Source organism: Ceratotherium simum, chromosome 9, assembly GCF_057802395.1.
Source record: "Ceratotherium simum simum isolate JZ-2026a chromosome 9, ASM5780239v1, whole genome shotgun sequence".
Lineage (NCBI taxonomy): Eukaryota > Metazoa > Chordata > Mammalia > Perissodactyla > Rhinocerotidae > Ceratotherium > Ceratotherium simum.
In genome coordinates this window covers 56394904-56413779 of record NC_141908.1, presented here as the reverse complement: position 1 = coordinate 56413779, position 18876 = coordinate 56394904, and the positions used below count along the sequence as shown (strand labels likewise).

The 18876-nt window shown below is 33.9% G+C and overlaps 1 protein-coding gene across 5 annotated transcripts in view; it reads right to left on the bottom strand.

Annotated features, from left to right (window-relative positions):
* The window catches only part of AGPS (alkylglycerone phosphate synthase), a 404117-nt gene that overhangs the window by 25817 nt on the left and 359424 nt on the right, over window positions 1-18876 (bottom strand). For all 5 annotated transcript variants that reach the window (XM_087435433.1, XM_004426664.3, XM_087435431.1 and 2 more), the window contains 5 exons: window positions 16540-16616; window positions 14584-14696; window positions 7800-7869; window positions 5533-5594; window positions 941-1030 (listed from right to left, as the gene is read on the bottom strand). In XM_087435433.1, the coding sequence (XP_087291559.1) occupies window positions 941-1030; window positions 5533-5594; window positions 7800-7869; window positions 14584-14696; window positions 16540-16616 (412 nt within the window). The remainder of the gene's footprint in view (window positions 1-940; window positions 1031-5532; window positions 5595-7799; window positions 7870-14583; window positions 14697-16539; window positions 16617-18876) is intronic.

Below are 18876 nucleotides of genomic sequence, written 5' to 3'. Positions count from 1 at the left end.
TCCAATATGGAAGATACTAGCTACATGTGGTGGGTTTTTTTTCTTAATTTTTTTTTTTTGGAGGAAGATTGGCCCTGTGCTAACATCTGTTGCCAATCTTTCTCTTTTTTCTTTTTTCTCCCCAAAGCCCCAGTACATAGTTGTGTAACATAGCTGTAGCTCTTCTATGTGGGATGCTGCCTCAGCATGGCTTGATGAGCAGTGAGCAGGTCTGTGCCCAGGATCTGAACTGGTGAACCCCGGGCCGCCGAAGCGGAATGTGCAAACTTAACTGCTATGCCACCAGGCCAGCCCCTACACGTGGTGTTTTAAATTTAAATTATTTAAATTACATAAAATTGAAAATTCAGTTCCACAGTCACACTAGCCACATTTCAACAGCTCAACAGCCACATGTGGTTTATGGTTACCATACTGGACAAGGCAGATACAGAACATTTCCATTATCGCAGAAAGATCTCTTGGAAAGCAACGAGTTAATCTTCATTTCGATCTTTTGCTCCACTCATTCCCTTATTCCACACCCATTCATTTAATCAACAACTGAAAAATGGTTAAAGTGCTTTTTCTCTGTTGAAGAAAGAGCTATGTTGACTTTGTATATAATTTATAGTTTCTTGACTATATATGTAATTTATAGTCTCAGTGAATGAAGAAAGAGTCCTTCTCTTATTCCAGGAGCTCAGACGTTTGGCTCTTCACCATCATGCTGTCCAGATAGGGTAGAAAGCTCACTCAAGAAAGGGTGTTCTACTCCTAAAGGGCTCAGAACTACTCTAAAATCATAGTGGCACAATCCTAACAAGGTAGCAAATGAAGTTTAGAAAAGTTTGCTAAGTGGAAGAGACTGAAGCTTTTCCTCATCTGGCAAATTACACTTCTCCATTAATTAAAAACTAGTTTTTTTCAGAATAAGAAGTATAAGAACAATTAAACTCACCTGCATGTAGAAAGAGGAGCAAACTGAACACCTTTCTCTTTGCATTCCCTTGTTATTCTTTCTTTTACATTTCTACAGAGATCTACAACCCTAGAAGACATATTAGAACACAAATAAGTTTTCAAATAGGTTACAAAAATTCTAATAAATGCTGGTTTATCTGGCATCCTTCAAGTCAGAAATTCTCTTAACTAAAACGTTCATACTTATTCCTTCAAGAATGAACAAGAGCCTCGGTCATTCAAACTGAGCCTTCCATTCATAACGTCAAGGGAGCAAAGTCCTTTCTTTTTTTGCCATAGGAAAGACAGAAGTCAGAAGAGCATACTCAAGTCTCCTGAGGGCAGTTTTCTACACTAGGAAAACCCAATTTCAAAATAAATTTAATTGCAAGATTTTAAAAGCTTTAAAAAAAAATCAATCTATATCCATGTCTAAGAAGTTTTCCTTAATTTAAAAATAATTTAATTAATAATCACGATGTTATACCAAATGTTCAATAGCCTATTCTCAGGCACTAAGCTAAAATCCAGTTCAATAGAGACTTAGTGGGCATGAATTATGTGTAAAGTTATGCTAGACTGTTTGATATTAAAAGTCAATGAAAAGAGACAGGTGAGGGATAGTTCTTAAAGGGGAGGAGGGATTGATAATATTTAACAATATTGATCTATGTTTTAATGTGAGCTGTAACATAATGTTATAACTACATATTTTGTTTCATCTGGAAAATAAAACTCTTAAGGTATATATAAGCCATTTTATTCTCCAATAAACATCCTGGCTATGTACTGATTTGACACTGGATACAACACTGATTCTGTGTTTTAAATCTTGGTCTGTGTAAAATCACGAGAACTTTTCTTTGGAAAAGATAACCAACGAGACTCAAAAGGCTCACCTATTTCTAGTCTAAAGACTGATTTTTTTTTTTTTTTTTAATTTTTTCCCCCCAAAGCCCCAGTAGATAGTTGTATGTCATAGCTGCACATCCTTCTAGTTGCTGTATGTGGGACGCGGCCGAGGCCAGAGAAGCGGTGCATCTGTGCGTGCCCGGGATCCGAACCCGGGCTGCCAGCAGCGGAGTGCGCGCACTTAACCGCTAAGCCACAGCCGGCCCTCAAGACTGATTTGACTGTGTGAGAACCAATTTGACAAAAATAATAACATTTAAATGGATTATGCTTTATAAAAAACATTAAAGTTATAAGAACAAAGAATATATGATTAAAATAGAAATATGAAAAGGGTTTTAGTGTTTTATTAGCATGTCAAATTTTATTTTTATGAATATAGTATCTGAAAGTTTTATAAATTCTAATTTTACAAAACAGTGCTCTTACGTTAAATTCTGCTTTATTCTATGAGAGCTGCAGGCAAATACGATTTATCAATGTTATCAATGCCTCATTTATGGAATGGTAAGGCTGCTGCCTGTTTTTAAAAAATCTCTTGTAAAGCACTTAGATTATTGAAATTTAATGTGTCTTTATTTTGAAAATTCAACTTATAAAACAAATACTTTAAATATAAACAAAACCTACCAAGCTTTAATCAGGGGTTAACTAAGAATACTACAAATTTATAAAAGTAACAAGTTCTTTATCATGACTCTAGAAAATGGAATTTAAGTGCTACATGATAATATATAATAATAATAATGAGGAGGAGATGGGACAAAGAATAGAAATGAATGGTTTTTTTTTTTTTTTTAAATTTTATTTTTATTTATTTATTTTATTTTATTTTTTGCCCCCAAAGCCCCAGTAGATAGTTGTATGTCACAGCTGCACACCCTTCTAGTTGCTGTATGTGGGACTCGGCCCCAGGATGGACAGAGAAGTGGTGCCTCAATGCGCACCCGGGATCCGAACCCGGGCTGCCAGCATCGCAGCGCGCGCACTTAACCACCAAGCCACAGGGCCGGCCCAGAAATGAATGGTTTTAACCCTCAATGGGATACTTTCTAGAAATGATTTGTAGGGAGGGAGTTCTAAAAGTATTCTCTCACAGAACTTGTGCAAAAGTCAATACAGTCTATTCGGACCAATCATTATATAAGAGATAAACATAATTGTGTATACTTTTAAATTCTTACCTGACCTATTAGCAAATTTAACACTGTTGACCCATTTCCTCTTTGAAAAAAATTTCCCTGGGCTTCTCTCACATCACTAGTTTTTCTCTAAATCCTCTAGATATTATTGCTCAATCACTTTTGCTAGTTCTTGTTTGTATGACTATCCCTTAAATGTTGGTGTTCCCTGGACTGCTTTCTTAGGCCCTCTTTTTTTCCTTATCCTTACTATCTCTAACTGTTTGTATCCGCTCCCTTGGTTTTAATCACAAGTCTCATGCTGGTGTCTCCAAAATTTTTAAATCTCCAACTGAGACTTCTTAAACAGCTATTTTCACAGGCCACATTCTTTCACTATTCCATAGTTCATTCATAGGACTCTACGAAGAATATTCATTGAGCACCTAACAGGTGCAGTCATTGTGCTAGGGCCACTGAGGAATACACAAAAACTAGTAATATCACTAATCCCTCAAGAGACCTATGCATGAAAAGAGCAAGTGACCTAATAATGCGTGAGAGCTGAAGACCCCGATCCATGGGTTGCTGCTAAACGTGGTCTCTACACAGCTAAAGGTGTGAAAGGAAAAGCAGGTTGCTAAATGGGTTGGAATGTAGCTGCTTTCCCTTTTTTTTTTTGTGAGGAGATCAGCCCTGTGCTAACACCTGCCAATCCTCCTCTTTTTTTGCTGAAGAAGACTGGCCCTGGGCTAACATCTGTGCCCACCTTCCTCCACTTTTTATGGGAGGCCGCCACAGCATGGCTCTACAAGCAGTGCATCAGTGTGTGCCCGGGATCCGAACCAGCGGACCCCAGGCTGCCGCAGCGGAGGGCGAGCACTTAACCGCTTGCGCCACGGGGCCGGCCTCCCTCCCTTAATTTTTTTTTTTTTTTTATTAAAACTTTAGCTGGGGAGTTGGCCCAGTGGTGTAGTGGTTAAGTTTGCGTGCTCCACTTCAGCCGCCCAGGGTCTGCGGGTTCAGATCCCAGGTGTGGACCTACACACCGCTTATCAAGCCATGCTGTGGTGGCATTCCATACATAAAATAGAGGAAGATGTTAGCTCAGTGACAATCTTCCTCAAGCAAAAAGAGGAAGATTGGCAACAGATGTTAGCTCAGGGCCAATCTTTCTCACCAAAGGTAAAAAAAAAAATTTAGCTGAGGAAGTTGTTTTAAATGAAAACAAACCAAATACGTAACCCTGTATAAAACAGATATTGTCAGTGAGGCAATTAAATCATTATGTAAGTATATACAAAGAAAGAATAAAGAAAACTGAAAAGATATTGCATGATTAGCTCCCACAGTTGGAAGAATAAAAACACAAAATGGCAATCATCAGTTTGTAGTAACTGATGACAAGAAAATTCATAATACTGAAGAAGTAATACTACACTAACCCACTTTCCCTAGCAAGGAAAGGTACTAAAGACTCAACTGGTCTCTGAGACAACTATGAACAGCAGCCAAACTATATCTCCTGTTCAAAAGTGTCAGATGTTGCTGACTTGATAATTCTTTTTATTTACAAGATTTATTCCCCTTAAAAATTGAACTTAATTTAATTAAATTTAGCATCAAAAATTATAACAGATTGATACTATAAATTTGGTTATTATCTTACAATGCATGGAATATCAGCATCTATGCACCAAAAGTCATAACCCATAGTAGATAAAAACTGAACGTAGAAAAGTAAAAAGTTTTCTGGGGGAGGAAAAAAAAAGATGCTAGGGTAGAACAAAAATGTTAAGATATGTAATATCTAAGAAGTGGATTCATGGGGATCTGTTATATCCTATATACTTTATTCTAGATTTAAAATAATTTGCAAACTTTATAAAGAAACAGTAAAACGTAAGGCATACTAGAATAAAATGTACTAACAATCTCAAGAATTTTTATCACTGAATGAGTTAACTCACAAGCCCATTTTTAATAAAACCACTTCACATTTGCTAATCAGTTTTTATTATTAATCCCCTAACCAATATTTGTATGTGTACGTGTAATTTAAAAATAGAAATTGTAAAAAATTTCTTAAATTGGATTTCTTTCAGAAATCATTTAAATGCAAGTTAAGACCCTGCTTAATAATACATACACAAATTCCCATAGCTAAATGATATATTGCAAAAGAAGGTAACAGGTTTTATAATTTGGGGAGACTTTTTCGATAATATTTAAGCATATTAATCACATAAGAATTTAAATCAAAGCTAAGTAAAACCACATAGTGACATTTAGTGTTCAATACGATTCTTTAAAATGTAAACATCAATAATACCCTCCTTCTATGGGACATGGGCAAATTTGTCTAAAACCGAAAAAATGGTTTGCAAATATGACATTCTGATGAATTTAAATATTAAGATATTAATTTAAAGTGATTCTTTGTTTCAATGTTTCTTTATAAAATTTTAAAAGTTTACATATTCACACACACAGATACATTACTTCAGCAACTCGTACAGCATATTTTAATAATATCAGGCATTTTATTTCATTTTACCTGTCCCAAGGAGCAGAAGTTTCAAAAGATTCTCCTAATACGTAGTAATCCAAACCCAAGTCCTGTTAAGACACACACACAAAAACCAAGAAATTATAACAGATGCAGAAGAATTAATGATATTGTTAGTATTTCACCTAATTGTTAGTATTACATGTTTCTAATTTAACCACCATGGCTCTTTACTATCCACCTCATAAGAGCACTGGAAAGTGGCCCCAAGAGTGAGCTTTGTCTGTCTTGTTCTCCTCTGTACCCTTGGCACTAGGCAGAGTGCCAGACATGGTAGAAACTCAAATATTTCTCCAATGAACAGAGTCTCTACCCAGGAACTGTCTCTGTACATGTAGAGAATATTAACGGAACAGTTGGTGGCCTAAACAGTAAACTAACCAATACCAAAAAGTGGTCATCAGGATCAAAGGAGCAGAGAGGTAGGGAATTGAGGGCGCGGGTCGGAGTAGAGGAAGGATAAGATTTCTCCCTTTCTTAAAATCAACTTTTCTTTAAAAACAAATCAGAAAACATAGTGCCTCTCTTTGTAGTGACTGAATAGATAGAACACCTGGAGGCACTTCTGCTAGGAAAATATATTTTATAGCATAGAAGATATAATGTTTATATGATAAGTAACTTACAATACTAATTTTTTTACCCAGAGTATAATTGTTTTAATACTGAAACTGGAAAGAACAATTTACAAGCCACCACAAAATTGCAAAGATATGAAAGAAAATTTTATAAGGTAGAAAAATCAATACACGTTAAGTTTTCACTTCTAGTAAAATGAATCACTTCAACTTTTCCTGGTTGGCAGGAAAAACCCCCAAATTACTGATCTAAAATGTGTGTTTTCTCTCTCATGCATTTACTTATTCAGTAAACATATATTTTGTGACAATAGTAAGCAGTGGGAAAATAAAAAATAAAACAAATAACCCCTCCCCCCAAAAAGTCTCTAACTTGCTTTTGATTCAGCTTTAACATTAATTGGAATGTTAATAATAAGAAACTTACTCCAAACTGTGTTTGTGCTGTACTTGTTATAGCTACATTTCATCTTCTAGAATTCCGAATTTAGTATTATGGGAAAATGGTCAACATCCTCAGAGAAAATGCCCAACAAATAAAATTTTATGTATACCCAAAATGCTTACTATTGGAGAACTTGGGGTAGTGACAGTCTATGGAGGTAAAAATTATTTCTAAGACCTAAAGTCATCTATTACCTTTCATGATCTGTAAATCTGTTGATCACAATTCCTAACACAGTGCACAGGCAATAAATGTACTCTTCCTTATAAGCAAGGGAGGGGAGGACAGGAAGACCTATATGCTTCAAATTCATTGCAATCTAAAATTTTGATCTTACCTAGGATTAAATTACATTTAAAATGAGAACACAATTTAAGCTTTCTTAGAGAAGTTTATAATTTATATATTTTTTATAATTTTTATATAATTATAAATTATAATTTATATAATTTTACATAAGGACATCCTTCAGAACAATTTCCAAGTGAAAAATTAGAAAATTCAGTATCTGGGGAGGCCAAATTCTCAACAGGATATTTGAGAAATGACCTTTTAATATAAGACCCTTTAAATTACACAACAAGCAATACTTTTAAAAAGTAACTCTAGCAATAGCAGAAAACAATTAAGAAACTTAAGTCTGTTACACCAAAGTAGAAAAACAAAACAAAATAAATGAACATATGAATAAATTTTCAAAAGAACACTTTCATATCAATAAGTATAGCAGAGTCTTGAGGTTAACATGACTAATAAAGTTTCTCACATACAGAAAATCTAGAATTAGAAAAATTTTAGAGCTCAAATACACACAAACAGTTTCTTTAATTCTATATAGTAATCATCACCAGTGAACTAATAACTACTTGGAATAAAGTTAAACATCAACTTTTAAAGACAGGTAAAGAAAGATTTATATTCAAGTGAGGAATGTTACTAAGTAAGACAGCTTGATTCTAACCAAGCAATTCAACTTCCAGACAGGTAAAGGCTCCATTCTTTTAAATAGCAGCAAGACCTATTAAATAATCTTTCAATTTCTCAAAAGCATATATGGAAGGGTTAACTGGGCTTCTGAAGATTTACAGCTAATCCTGGGTTCATGTAAAACGATGTGTTAAATTATAGTAGGTTAAAATTTAAGACAATAAAGATAATAATTTTATTCACTCAAAGTAAGAAAAAGTATTGTTTGCAACATAAATTGACAAGGGAAATATGAGATAACTTACTCGAAGGTATGCAATGACATAGGTTAGCAAATAACCTCTCTGTCCATTGTCTTCTCCAACTGCTAATCCACTGTAATTAAAGAACAAACTGTTAATATATTTCAAATGAACTATTAAAAATATATAAAACTAACAAAACTGATACGACATCTCAAGATAACTGCTTAACAGATTAACATATATTACATTGCATTTCATTTTTATTTTAATCTCATTTATAAGAAATATATCAAAGAGTTATCAAAAGAATAAGCTTGGACAGCAAAAATCTGAAAACACTGTTAATATTTCAGTTTGGTCATTAATTTCAAACTTTGATCCACCAAAACTAATAATACTGACTCATATGAACTCAATCATATTGTCAATAGAGAATTAGCCATCAAAAACAAGCTTAAATAATCTTCACAAACATAACAAGATACCTAAAATACACTTATTTTATTCATATTATATTCTACTCACATATTCATGTACTATTATGGTCTTACTCATACCTAAAGATGTGTAATGATTGACTAGGATCTTCCAAATACCAAGAAGTTTCTTGAATATTTGAGCACATAGTATCCAGAGTATTAGACATGGTGTTTATTTTATGGATCTTAAATGAGAGACAAAACATACTTACACAGAAATTAGCTTATGAAGCAACATACAGACAAGTACAAGACCAACAGGTCTTACCACCATGAACACATGAACTATCCATTTCAATTTGAAAGTAGTTTTATCCATAGAAATTGTATTTGGTGATCTAGTTAGAATTAATCCCACATAACATATAATTCAGTCCAAATACTCTGCTTCATGAAGGTCATTCTTATTTTAAAAGACTATGAATGATTATTGAGTTCTACTACCTTCAGTAAATAGTTTTTAATTTTGCTTTTTTCCATCATCAGGCAGAAATTAAATTTTAACTATTCCTAGTCTAAATAAAACGTATCCCCCCCAAAAAAACAAAAAACACTCTGAATCGAGTTTCTTTGCATATGGAGGTTTCATGTCTCTTTAGGCAGGGACCAGGCAGGACTTCAGAAAAACGCTCATGGGCACACTGCATTCGAAAGATATTACACATCAAATTTTAAATGTAGTTTGTACAGAAGTCACACTTTTTTGTCTGCCTCACAGATGTGAACATTATTTTTAAAGTGATCAGTTTTGCAAAGGGGCCAGAATTATTACTTGTTAGAGTTGCTCCAGTTTGATGCTTTCCTATAATTTTTCAAATTTTATAATGTATTAAATACAATAAACTCTGTTTAAAAATAAAAAAAGCCAAACTTACCCTAAACTCTCAAATTACTCACTAAAAAATCCCTCAACCAAACCACATAAAAAGAAAAATATCTTTTCCCACAACTTTCTTGGGTTACAATTGATGATTAACTTTTATGTCTCTCTTCTCAATACCCTAATTGCACCCCCTTGGTCTCAGGATGCTAAGCCCTTAACCACGGTGTCGCTCAAGTCTCAGGTCTTGAGCTTCTTCCGGAAGAATCATTTCTCTTATGGCTTCAATTAACACCTTATAGTTAAATCCTTTCTTCCTCTCTTTTCCTTGGATTTGGCAGTAAGTAAATAATGCAATGTAGATGTACCCTTGTTCTATATAAATGCTATAAGGCAATTTTAGGCTAGAATATATGAGTTAAATCAGATTTCCTGACTTAGTATTATAGCTGGGTATACACGAATTAGCATCATCCAGAAGGAGTGGCAAAGACTTGACAAGAGGAGCTCTAGTCTAGAACTACTTGGGGATGGGGTATAATGAAATGAAAGGGGTTGTTTATATTACTAGAATGTCAATGAGTGAAGGAGACAGAACTTAGGTCAAGCAGCTGAGAGTGAAAAATAAGAAGAAACAGAAGACAATTCTGGGTTGGATGTGTACAGATCTGAGGTTGAGGTAGGGAGTCAAATAAAGTTCCAAAACAAAAAGGAAACTAGTCAGCAAATTGCTGTGGCAAGTGCTTGGAGGAAAATAGCAAGGCCCATACCTCAGGTAGATATGAAACAGAGTCAGACCACTGAGTACATGAGAGAAAAAACACTACTGATCTAGGAAATAGAAACAGTTCACCCTGGGCCTAGTGGTAGAAGGAAAGGAAAGGAGAGTGAAGACTAGGAAAGGGTGCAAGAGACCTGTACTGGGCATCTTTGAGAAGGCACATTCTAAGTACGCATTTGGTGAGAAGTTACGGGTATGAACATGTAGTAGGTCTGTCTCCCTTAGATCAGGATGCGAAGAAGTCCTACTTTGTAGTCCCAGGTCAGGTCATTTTTCTTTAGACCCTCTTCTAATACCTGGCGGGGGAGGGGGGAGGGGGGAATCTATCCCACTTTGGAATCCATGTGACAAACCACACTGAAACATGCATTTTCTTATCTAAAGCAGGAAGAAATCAAACGTCCTTTGTAAATTCATAAACCCAAAAGGAGAAGAAAAGTCATTCTGGGTTTGCTTTCCTGAAGCACAGGTTTCCCTGCAAATTTAGCTTTTTGGAACTTCGTTTTTAGCTTTCAGAATTATCTATCTTCTAGCCAGAATTACCTTAAAATATAATACGTAAACAATAGTAAGGCTTAGAAATTAAACGCTTCTTACTTGCCACTTTTGCAGCCACTCCAGAAAACTATACTTAGATTCAAATTGCTTTATGTTCAAGTAGCAACATCCATCCCCTACTTCCTGCTCCTACCACAAATTTCAAACATCAATTAACAAGGTTCTTAAACAAATTTAAAGCTGTTTCATGAAGAAGGACTGGGAAGACAAATGAAAGAGGAATGAGAGACAATCTTTTTATATAAAAGAGCCATCTGGTAAACCTAATCACTCTCATGTTGAATTACATTAAACAACTTAAGCACACATTTTAAAAATAATGATAACATATTACCTTAAGTTCTATGGTAAATGTCAATACATTCGTCATGATTGCTGACAGCTAATGTTTATTCTGCTTAGCTCTTAGAGAAGTTAAAGGACATTATTACCAAACACAGATAAACAACCAAAGTATGTTTACTCAACATTTGGCTATTATATTCTGTTGGATCATATGTGCTCAAAGGTATTTAACTGTGTCAGGGTAGGGGTGGAAGGAAAGGAGGAAAAACGGCTAAGATAACATACAAAAATGTTCTAAACTATTGGAGTACTTCATTAAAAACAATCAATTTAAAGCTACTGAGGTGTTGGGAACAGAGGATAAAAGAAAAGAAAAGAAAAGAAAGGCTAGATTAATAATGTCCTAATTCAAAATAAAACACACGAGCTAAACTAACTTATGAAAACTTTAACAAAAAGAAATTTAGTGGTGCTTTCCTCCATTTAGTTATGCAGAAGGAGAAATGATTGAGAAGCAAGGGTCGGCAGAGTGGCATCTTAAATAAGAAATATATCCCTGAATCTTTCCATGATTAGAACAAAGAACTAGTGTCTAGAGAGAACTAGGGGAAAAGCAGGACTTCTGCTAGAAAACCACATTGAAGATATTTCCAAGTATCAAAAAATCAAAATAGCCCTAAGTCATCTGCCTAATGACAGGTTGGGTTGTTCAATACTGAAGATTTCTGCATTTAAATGAAGGGAAGCTGGATGAAAGTACATTAAGAAGCTTATTATAACATAACTAAGAAGTAGCAAATAATAGCAGCAAAAAAATGAGACCCCCAATCAGGGTCTAAGTTTTTAGTACTTTACTCTTGCTTTAGATATCTCATTTACCATAACCTTTTTTTTTTTCTTTTTTGCTGAGGAAGATTTGCCCTGAGCTAACATCTGTGCCAGTCTTCCTCAATTTTTAGCATTTAGCCCGCCACACAGCATGGCCACTCACAGAGCAGTGTAGGTCTGCGCCCAGGAACTGAACCTGTGCTGCTGAAGTAGAGCGTGCCGAACTTAATCACTAGGCCACGAGGCCTGGCCCTACTATAAACTATTTTTTTTGTTGAGGAAGATTCGCTCTGAGCTAACATCTGTTGCCAATCTTCCTCTTTTTGCTTGAGGAAGATTCACCCTGAGCTAACGTCTGTGCCAGTCTCCCACTACTTTGTATGTGGGTTGCTGCCATAGCATGGCTGTCGACAAGTGGTGTACATCCGCACCTGGGAACCGAACTCGGGCCGCTGAAGTGGAGTGCACCAAACTTAACCACTAGGCCACGGGGCTGGCTCCTATAACCTATTTTTAATGGATGAATTTGATACAAGTTTTGTTCAGCATAAGCAAATTGCTGAAATTAAATCAATGGCTCTGGGGCTTCAGTATCAGCATCTAAAGAGACCTGGATTCATCTTAAGGAAGATTCATTCTTACTTTTAAGTTGTAAATGGCTGGTGTTACACGAGAAAAACAGAACTGGCATTACATGACAGACAGTTCATGACAGTTGGTGGCTCATATTAAATAAAACTGAAAAATGGTTCTGACAAATACCTAAAGATTAGAATACACTGTTTTAAGGGTGGCATAGTAATTAGGTACAAATGAAGTAGAATAAAAGACGTGAGGGAGAAATAAAGTATTTGGTTTCATTAATTCTTTCAACAAATATTTAATCAAGCATCTAGTATATACCAGGCATCAATGGTGATGTTCAAGAACGGACAGTTCACGCCCTATAAAAATTATGTGTGAGGTAGGACAAAAAGGCATTTTTGTCATCATCCTACCCCAATCTAACAGGAAATGTGGCACATTACTAACTAGTAACGATTTGCTGGCTATTCTGAATTGTAATTATAATTATAGATCCTACAAAGTGGAATTTGTGTGTGTGTGTGTGTGTGTGTGTGTGTGTGTGTGTGTGTGTATGTGTTTTGGAGGTGGGGCAAGGGGAATGAGGTGACACTAAGCAAATTTAACCTAATATACAGTGTTTCAACTACTAGAGCATCCATTTCCCTACAAGTACTTCTGGAAGTTTTTGAAATCTCAATTAAATATTGAAATATATAAAGAAGCATTTTTTTAAAGTTCCAGTCTCTAATATTTAAGGCTAGATAGATATAAAAGATTTAATTTAAATACAAAAGGTTTTAATTTAAATCTCCTTAACTGTTTGCTTCTGACTAGTATCATAGGTTTTAAGAAAAAAGCTTTTAAATCCAATTATATATATATTCCCCATAACTTAGAAACTAAAAATTAGGTACACGTACACTTCAAAGAAAAAAAAAATTCAGAGACAACTTGAAATCCAAGCCATCTGGTCATCAAATAAATATAGCACAATTACTCTTAACTATTTTAGTTAAAACATCAATAATTCCCAAAAATGTACTGTGGAGAAGAAAAAGTAAAAGATTAATGAATTTCATCTTTTTTTTTTTTTTTTTTGGTGAGGAATATTAGCCCTGAGCTAACCTCTGTTGCCAATCCTCCTGAGGAAGACTGGCCCTGAGCTAACCTCTGTGCCCATCTTCCTCTATTTTATATGTGGGACGCCTACCATAGCATGGCTTAATAAGCAGTGTGTGCGTCTGCACCCAGGACCTGAACCCGCGGACCCTGGGCCGCCGAACTGGAGCGCGCAAACTTAACCATGACACCACCGGGAGAGCCCCTGAATTTCATCTTTTACTAAAGAAATAAAAAATTTCCACTTGCCAATTTCAGGATAGGGTAAAAACAAAACTGAGAGATTAATTTGTAATACTCAAAAAAAAGTACAAAAGTAAACTAAAAATTAAGCCCAAGATTAATCTTTTTCTAAGAATACTGTAATTTAACACTAACTTTAGAAAATCCTAAAAATAAAGGACTGAACATTACACGTGAGAAAAATACATAAAAATTGGGCATTCTAAGACATCTTGCTCTAAATTAAGTGTTCACTTGTTCTTGTAAAGAACAGTAAAAAAAGAAAAAAAGGAATAAAAGTAAATATTCACAAAGAACTCAGATTAAGCATAATGTGTATGATATATTTTAAGCTCTGAAATAAAAAAAGACTAGTATTCAGAAAACTATTAATGTACTTAAAAAGGAAAGGAAAACAAACATAGTCCTGCTAAATGGCACTTTCACTACAGTTCTCATAGTCAATCTTACAATCCATCAAGCAGACAGACAGAAACCACCCAATCATTATTCAGTCGGTTATAGATGTGAAATGTTTTCTGTTTCTTTATACCAGCACAAAACAATAAGTGACAGGGGGTGGAGTATAGATAATTTATCAAATACTTTTGATTAAACACAATTTCTTTTTAAAAACATGCTAATGGCATGTTTTATACATATACTTTACCATTAAATAAAAACATGACTATGAATTTTTTCCTATTTCATTCTAGCACAACAAATAGCAAATATAAAATTAGCATTAATGGAAAAATACAATAAAATATTTACTATATCATATACAGTCATGCTTCACTTAACAATGGGGATACATTCTGAGAAATGCTTCATTAGGGGATTTTGTCATTGTGCAAACATCACAGCATGTACTTACACAAACCTAGATGGTATAGCCTACTACACACCTAGGCTATGTGGTACCAATCTTTTGGGACCACTGTTGTATATGCAGTCTGTCGACCAAAAGGTTATGTGGTGCATGGCTGTATAACGATTAGACAAATAAGAGTAACATACCAATCCAACTTCCTACAAATTTTGGACGTAAACCAACACAACATTTTAAGTTGACTATCACATATTACCACAAATCTAATACTAAAAAGGGTATATTAACAACTGCTTGGAGATATCAGAATTTTAGCTTAACTTTCTTTTGGCATTATGAACTTAAAGTCATACCCAAATTTTGCAGCAATGTCATACACTTGTTTTTCATGTTGAAGAACCTTCTCACGGTCCCCCTCAAACAGTAATGTAGCGACACTTAGCTGATTTGGATCAAATCCTTTAAACTACAAAAAAAAATTATTATTATAGATAAATCTTATCCTATAAAGTAGTAAATCAAAATACATTTTGCTCTTTTTTACTTCTGATCTGGGCTTAAACACACCAACTCTTTAAAAATTGAGCTTTGCAACTTTACATTTCAATCAAAAACAATGCTTAATATAACTATTCAGGTCATTACAATACAATAAAACTATGGAAAAATACTTCATTTCAAAGTATGCCATGGTGTCAACTGTAATGACATATTGGTATGTAAATACAACAAATAACTTGTAAGTTATAACTGTAATAAAGAATCAAATAAAACTACCAAAACGGTAGAATATAATAGAGTAGCAGGATGTAGGAGGAAAAAAGTAAGAACCAATAATAACTTCTTTCTTAATAATATTTTTAAAGGAGATCTGCATAAAAATAAAATATAAAATATCTAAGAAAAATCTTACAAGGAAATACAGAACTTCATTAGAAAACTATGTCTAAAAAAAATGAGAAAGACATACGTTTCTGAACGCATAAACTAAGTATTATAAACCTGCCAATTCTTGCCCAAATTAATATACTAGTTTATTCCAATTCTAATAAAAACCTCGATGAACTTCCTAAAATGGTGATGTTTCTAAAATTTTTCCAGGATAAACAGGTAGGTGATGGCGATAACAAGGAAAATTCTGAAAAACAAGAGAGAGAACTAGACCTACAGCAATTAAATCCATTTAATTTTTCAAGAACAAACGCTCATTAAAAAGAATTTGATACTTTAAAATGGAGTCTATTTCTTGGATAAGTATATAAGAAGATGTCTTAGACATGGCAAATCAATATAAGACAAGCAGGGATTAGTTAGTTAATGGTACTGTCACAACAGGTTAGCAACTGGGGGAGCAGGAGGTGAAGATTAATTTAGATCTTTATCTCACATCAAAAAATTGAAATAAATTCAAGGAGTAATACAGATAAAAAATATATACTTTAATTCTAATTTAACAAAAAAGCAAGAGAGAGAAGAAAATGATCCTAATCATAGTTCTGGAGGAAGGAAGGCTTTTCTGAGCTTAGAAGTAATTAAATAATCATAGGAAAAGATATACAAATTTGAAATTTTGGCACCAAAAAGAAAAACTCTTATTAAAAAGGGAGTCATGTGACTAGAAAAATTATTTACAACATTTATGACAAAGGCATCTAATAATTTCATTACTCAAAGGGCACACACCAAAGCACCAAGAAAAAAACATGAAGCTGTCACCCCTGGTAAAATAACCTTATTCAACTAATTCATACAAAAATTACATCTAGGAAATACAGGGAAATGGTCAGTCTCATTGGAGTTTCAAGAAACATCAACTAAAATAAAGTACTATTTTCTCCCTGGATTCAGTAAATTCAAAACATAATAAAACAAAAATCCCACAAGCAATAGCAAGGATTCAACCAAAAAATGACACAGGTGTGTTGCTAGCGGTAGTATAAGCTGATATAACCCCTTAGGAAAGGAATTCAGCAATCAAAAGTTAAAAAAAAAACTCCATACTCTTATTTCAGTTCTAGATAACTACTATAAAAGAAAAAATTCAAACTATATAAAATGTTATATGCATGAAACTGTTCAATGCAGTGTTATTTTTAGGAACTTCAAACCTGGAAAAGAATTTAAAATTTCTGAAATTGAATGTATGATTGATTTACTTTATAAAACATTTATTCCAACATGAAAAATAATTATGAAATGTACACAGCAACACGGAAAAAACATAATAGGTGTGAGTGAGGGGGAGAAGGGAGGAAACAAAATTAATATCCTAAGCATCTAAAATTGTAGCATTTTATAAAAATTCTTACCTTTGTAATATAAAACTTTTTTAATCCATCCAAAAATGATGTAAAAATAGAAGAAACCTGAGGTTTAAGAGCATGACCTAAGAAGAAAAAAGTTCATATTTTAAATTAATAACAAGTCTATGTTTTTCAGAAGATCAAGAGTCTACTTTAACTTAGTATCATAAAAGAAAGTTAGTGTTTTCATGACTTTACTTTCTAAAATCTCCCTTTGTTATAACATATTGACATTAAGATCTATATCTTTTATCTTTATCTTCTTTCAAAAGTCACGAACAACTTTGTTTACAAAACTCCTTCTTGGTTTTTTTTTTAAACTCAAATTACTGTAAGTAATTAATACTACCCATAGTTTAGGTTATCTTTCAATGGCATAGTTTATACACAGTAAACTCACTTCATTAATTTTTATTTCATTAAGAACACCCAGTGATGGCTGGTTTTACTTTTATTTTTTTTAATTATGCAGACACCATTCAGAACTATAACCAAATATGAAGTCAATGCCACATTTAAGGTTGTTTCTTAATTAATTCTTAATTCATCCAGAATTCTTGGCATAAAACCAGTAATTGCTTCCTTAATCACACCCAGAGAGTTAAAATTGCCAAAATAACATAAATGGAGTCTCAGAGTCTGTTAAATTAACATCTTTGCCTGCAGATTCAGCTTAATTGAGTGAAAGTCTTTTACTGCTTTCTCATTGTTTTCAGAGTAGCAACTTAACTCCCATCACTGTTACATTTAAGAGTCATGCATCTGGCCTTAGTCCTATGAGCCCAATTCAGAAAAAAGTGGCATACTATTTATATAGGATTTTTATAAAGAATTTTAAAGTCTCTAGTAAATCTAAAATTATCTCCAAATAAAAAGTTTATTTTTAAAAAAGGCTTTAAGGTTTTGGGATTTTCTTTGTTTTTAAAGTCTAGGTCCCTTGTTTAAAATAGGTACAAATAGCAAACTAGTTTTTTGGGGGAAAAAAAATTTCTGGGGAAAAAAAACTATTACTTGTAGTCTTTTTTCCTCATTCGTCTACTTTTTTTACAGTGAGAATCTGAATCTGTAATATTTATTACATTTTTACTGATTATAATAGGAAACTGTGTTACATAAACGACCAACTGACATTAAGTCTTCACCAGAGGCTAAGAGTTAAACATCCATACTATAACTGAACAGAACAAAACACAAAACAAAAATCAAGGGCAGATTAGGTAGAGATCAACCTAGCAAACTTTTTGAGCTCCTGGATCACAAGTAAGAGGCTTGTTTGGGGATTTTTTTTTCTTTTACTGTAACCTGTCAGAGACGCTTCTGTAGCATAACCAGTGCTTTAAAAGACACCATTTCTAGCAAGTATAAAGTCAGAAATAACATATCATCAAAATACTCATTTCCTGCCCCAAATGGAATTCATCCTACTTTAACAATAATTGGAAATAAATATATAAACATAAATGTATGTGTGTATTGTGTTTTTACAAGAAATTGAAATTATCTGGGGGCTGGCCCAGTGGTGTAGTGGTTAAGTTCGTGCGTTCCACTTCGGAAGCCCGGGGTTAGCAGGTTCAGATGCCGGGCGCAGACCTGCGCACCGCTTATCAAGCTATGCAGTGGCAGGCGTCCCACATATAAAGTAGAGGAAGATGAGCACAGATGTCAGCCCAGGGCCAATCTTCCTCAGCAAAAAAAAGAAAAGAAAAGAAAAGAAAAAAAGAAATTGAAATTATCTGTTCCTCATACAAGTCTTCTGATTCATGTATCTTTACACAATGTATGATATGTATATGCTCTTCTTAACACACTGAAATTCATATGCACAATTACCACTAACACTAGTGGGAGTTAGTCACATAGATCCCTAATACCGAGTTGATGTGATAGCTTTGAAGTATAATTATTGTAAAAGTGTTACCAACTTTTAAGTGAGTCAAGCATCAGTATTAACTAAGAGGATATTATTATCTTTTACTTATTCTTAAATTAATGTTGTCTATCAAATTAATTACATTCTAAATATGTTCCAGCTATTGTGTTTCATTGTTTTACAGTAAACAAAGGAACTAGCTTTCAAATTTATTAGCTGGACAGTTTGATTAGTGAATTTTGTGTTGTTACAATGTTAATTAAATAATTTAAGAGGATTTAATAAATATCCACATTTCAAAAAAGTGATCTGAGACAGTGGAAAAAGTCTTGGACTTTGAAGGCAGACAGATTTGGGTTCAATTCCAGCTCTATCACGTATGACTTGTGGACTTCTGCTGAAATACTTAGCCTTGAGTTGTTTGTAAACTGGAAATACCACCTTGAGGAATGGTTGTGAGAAGATATTTGATA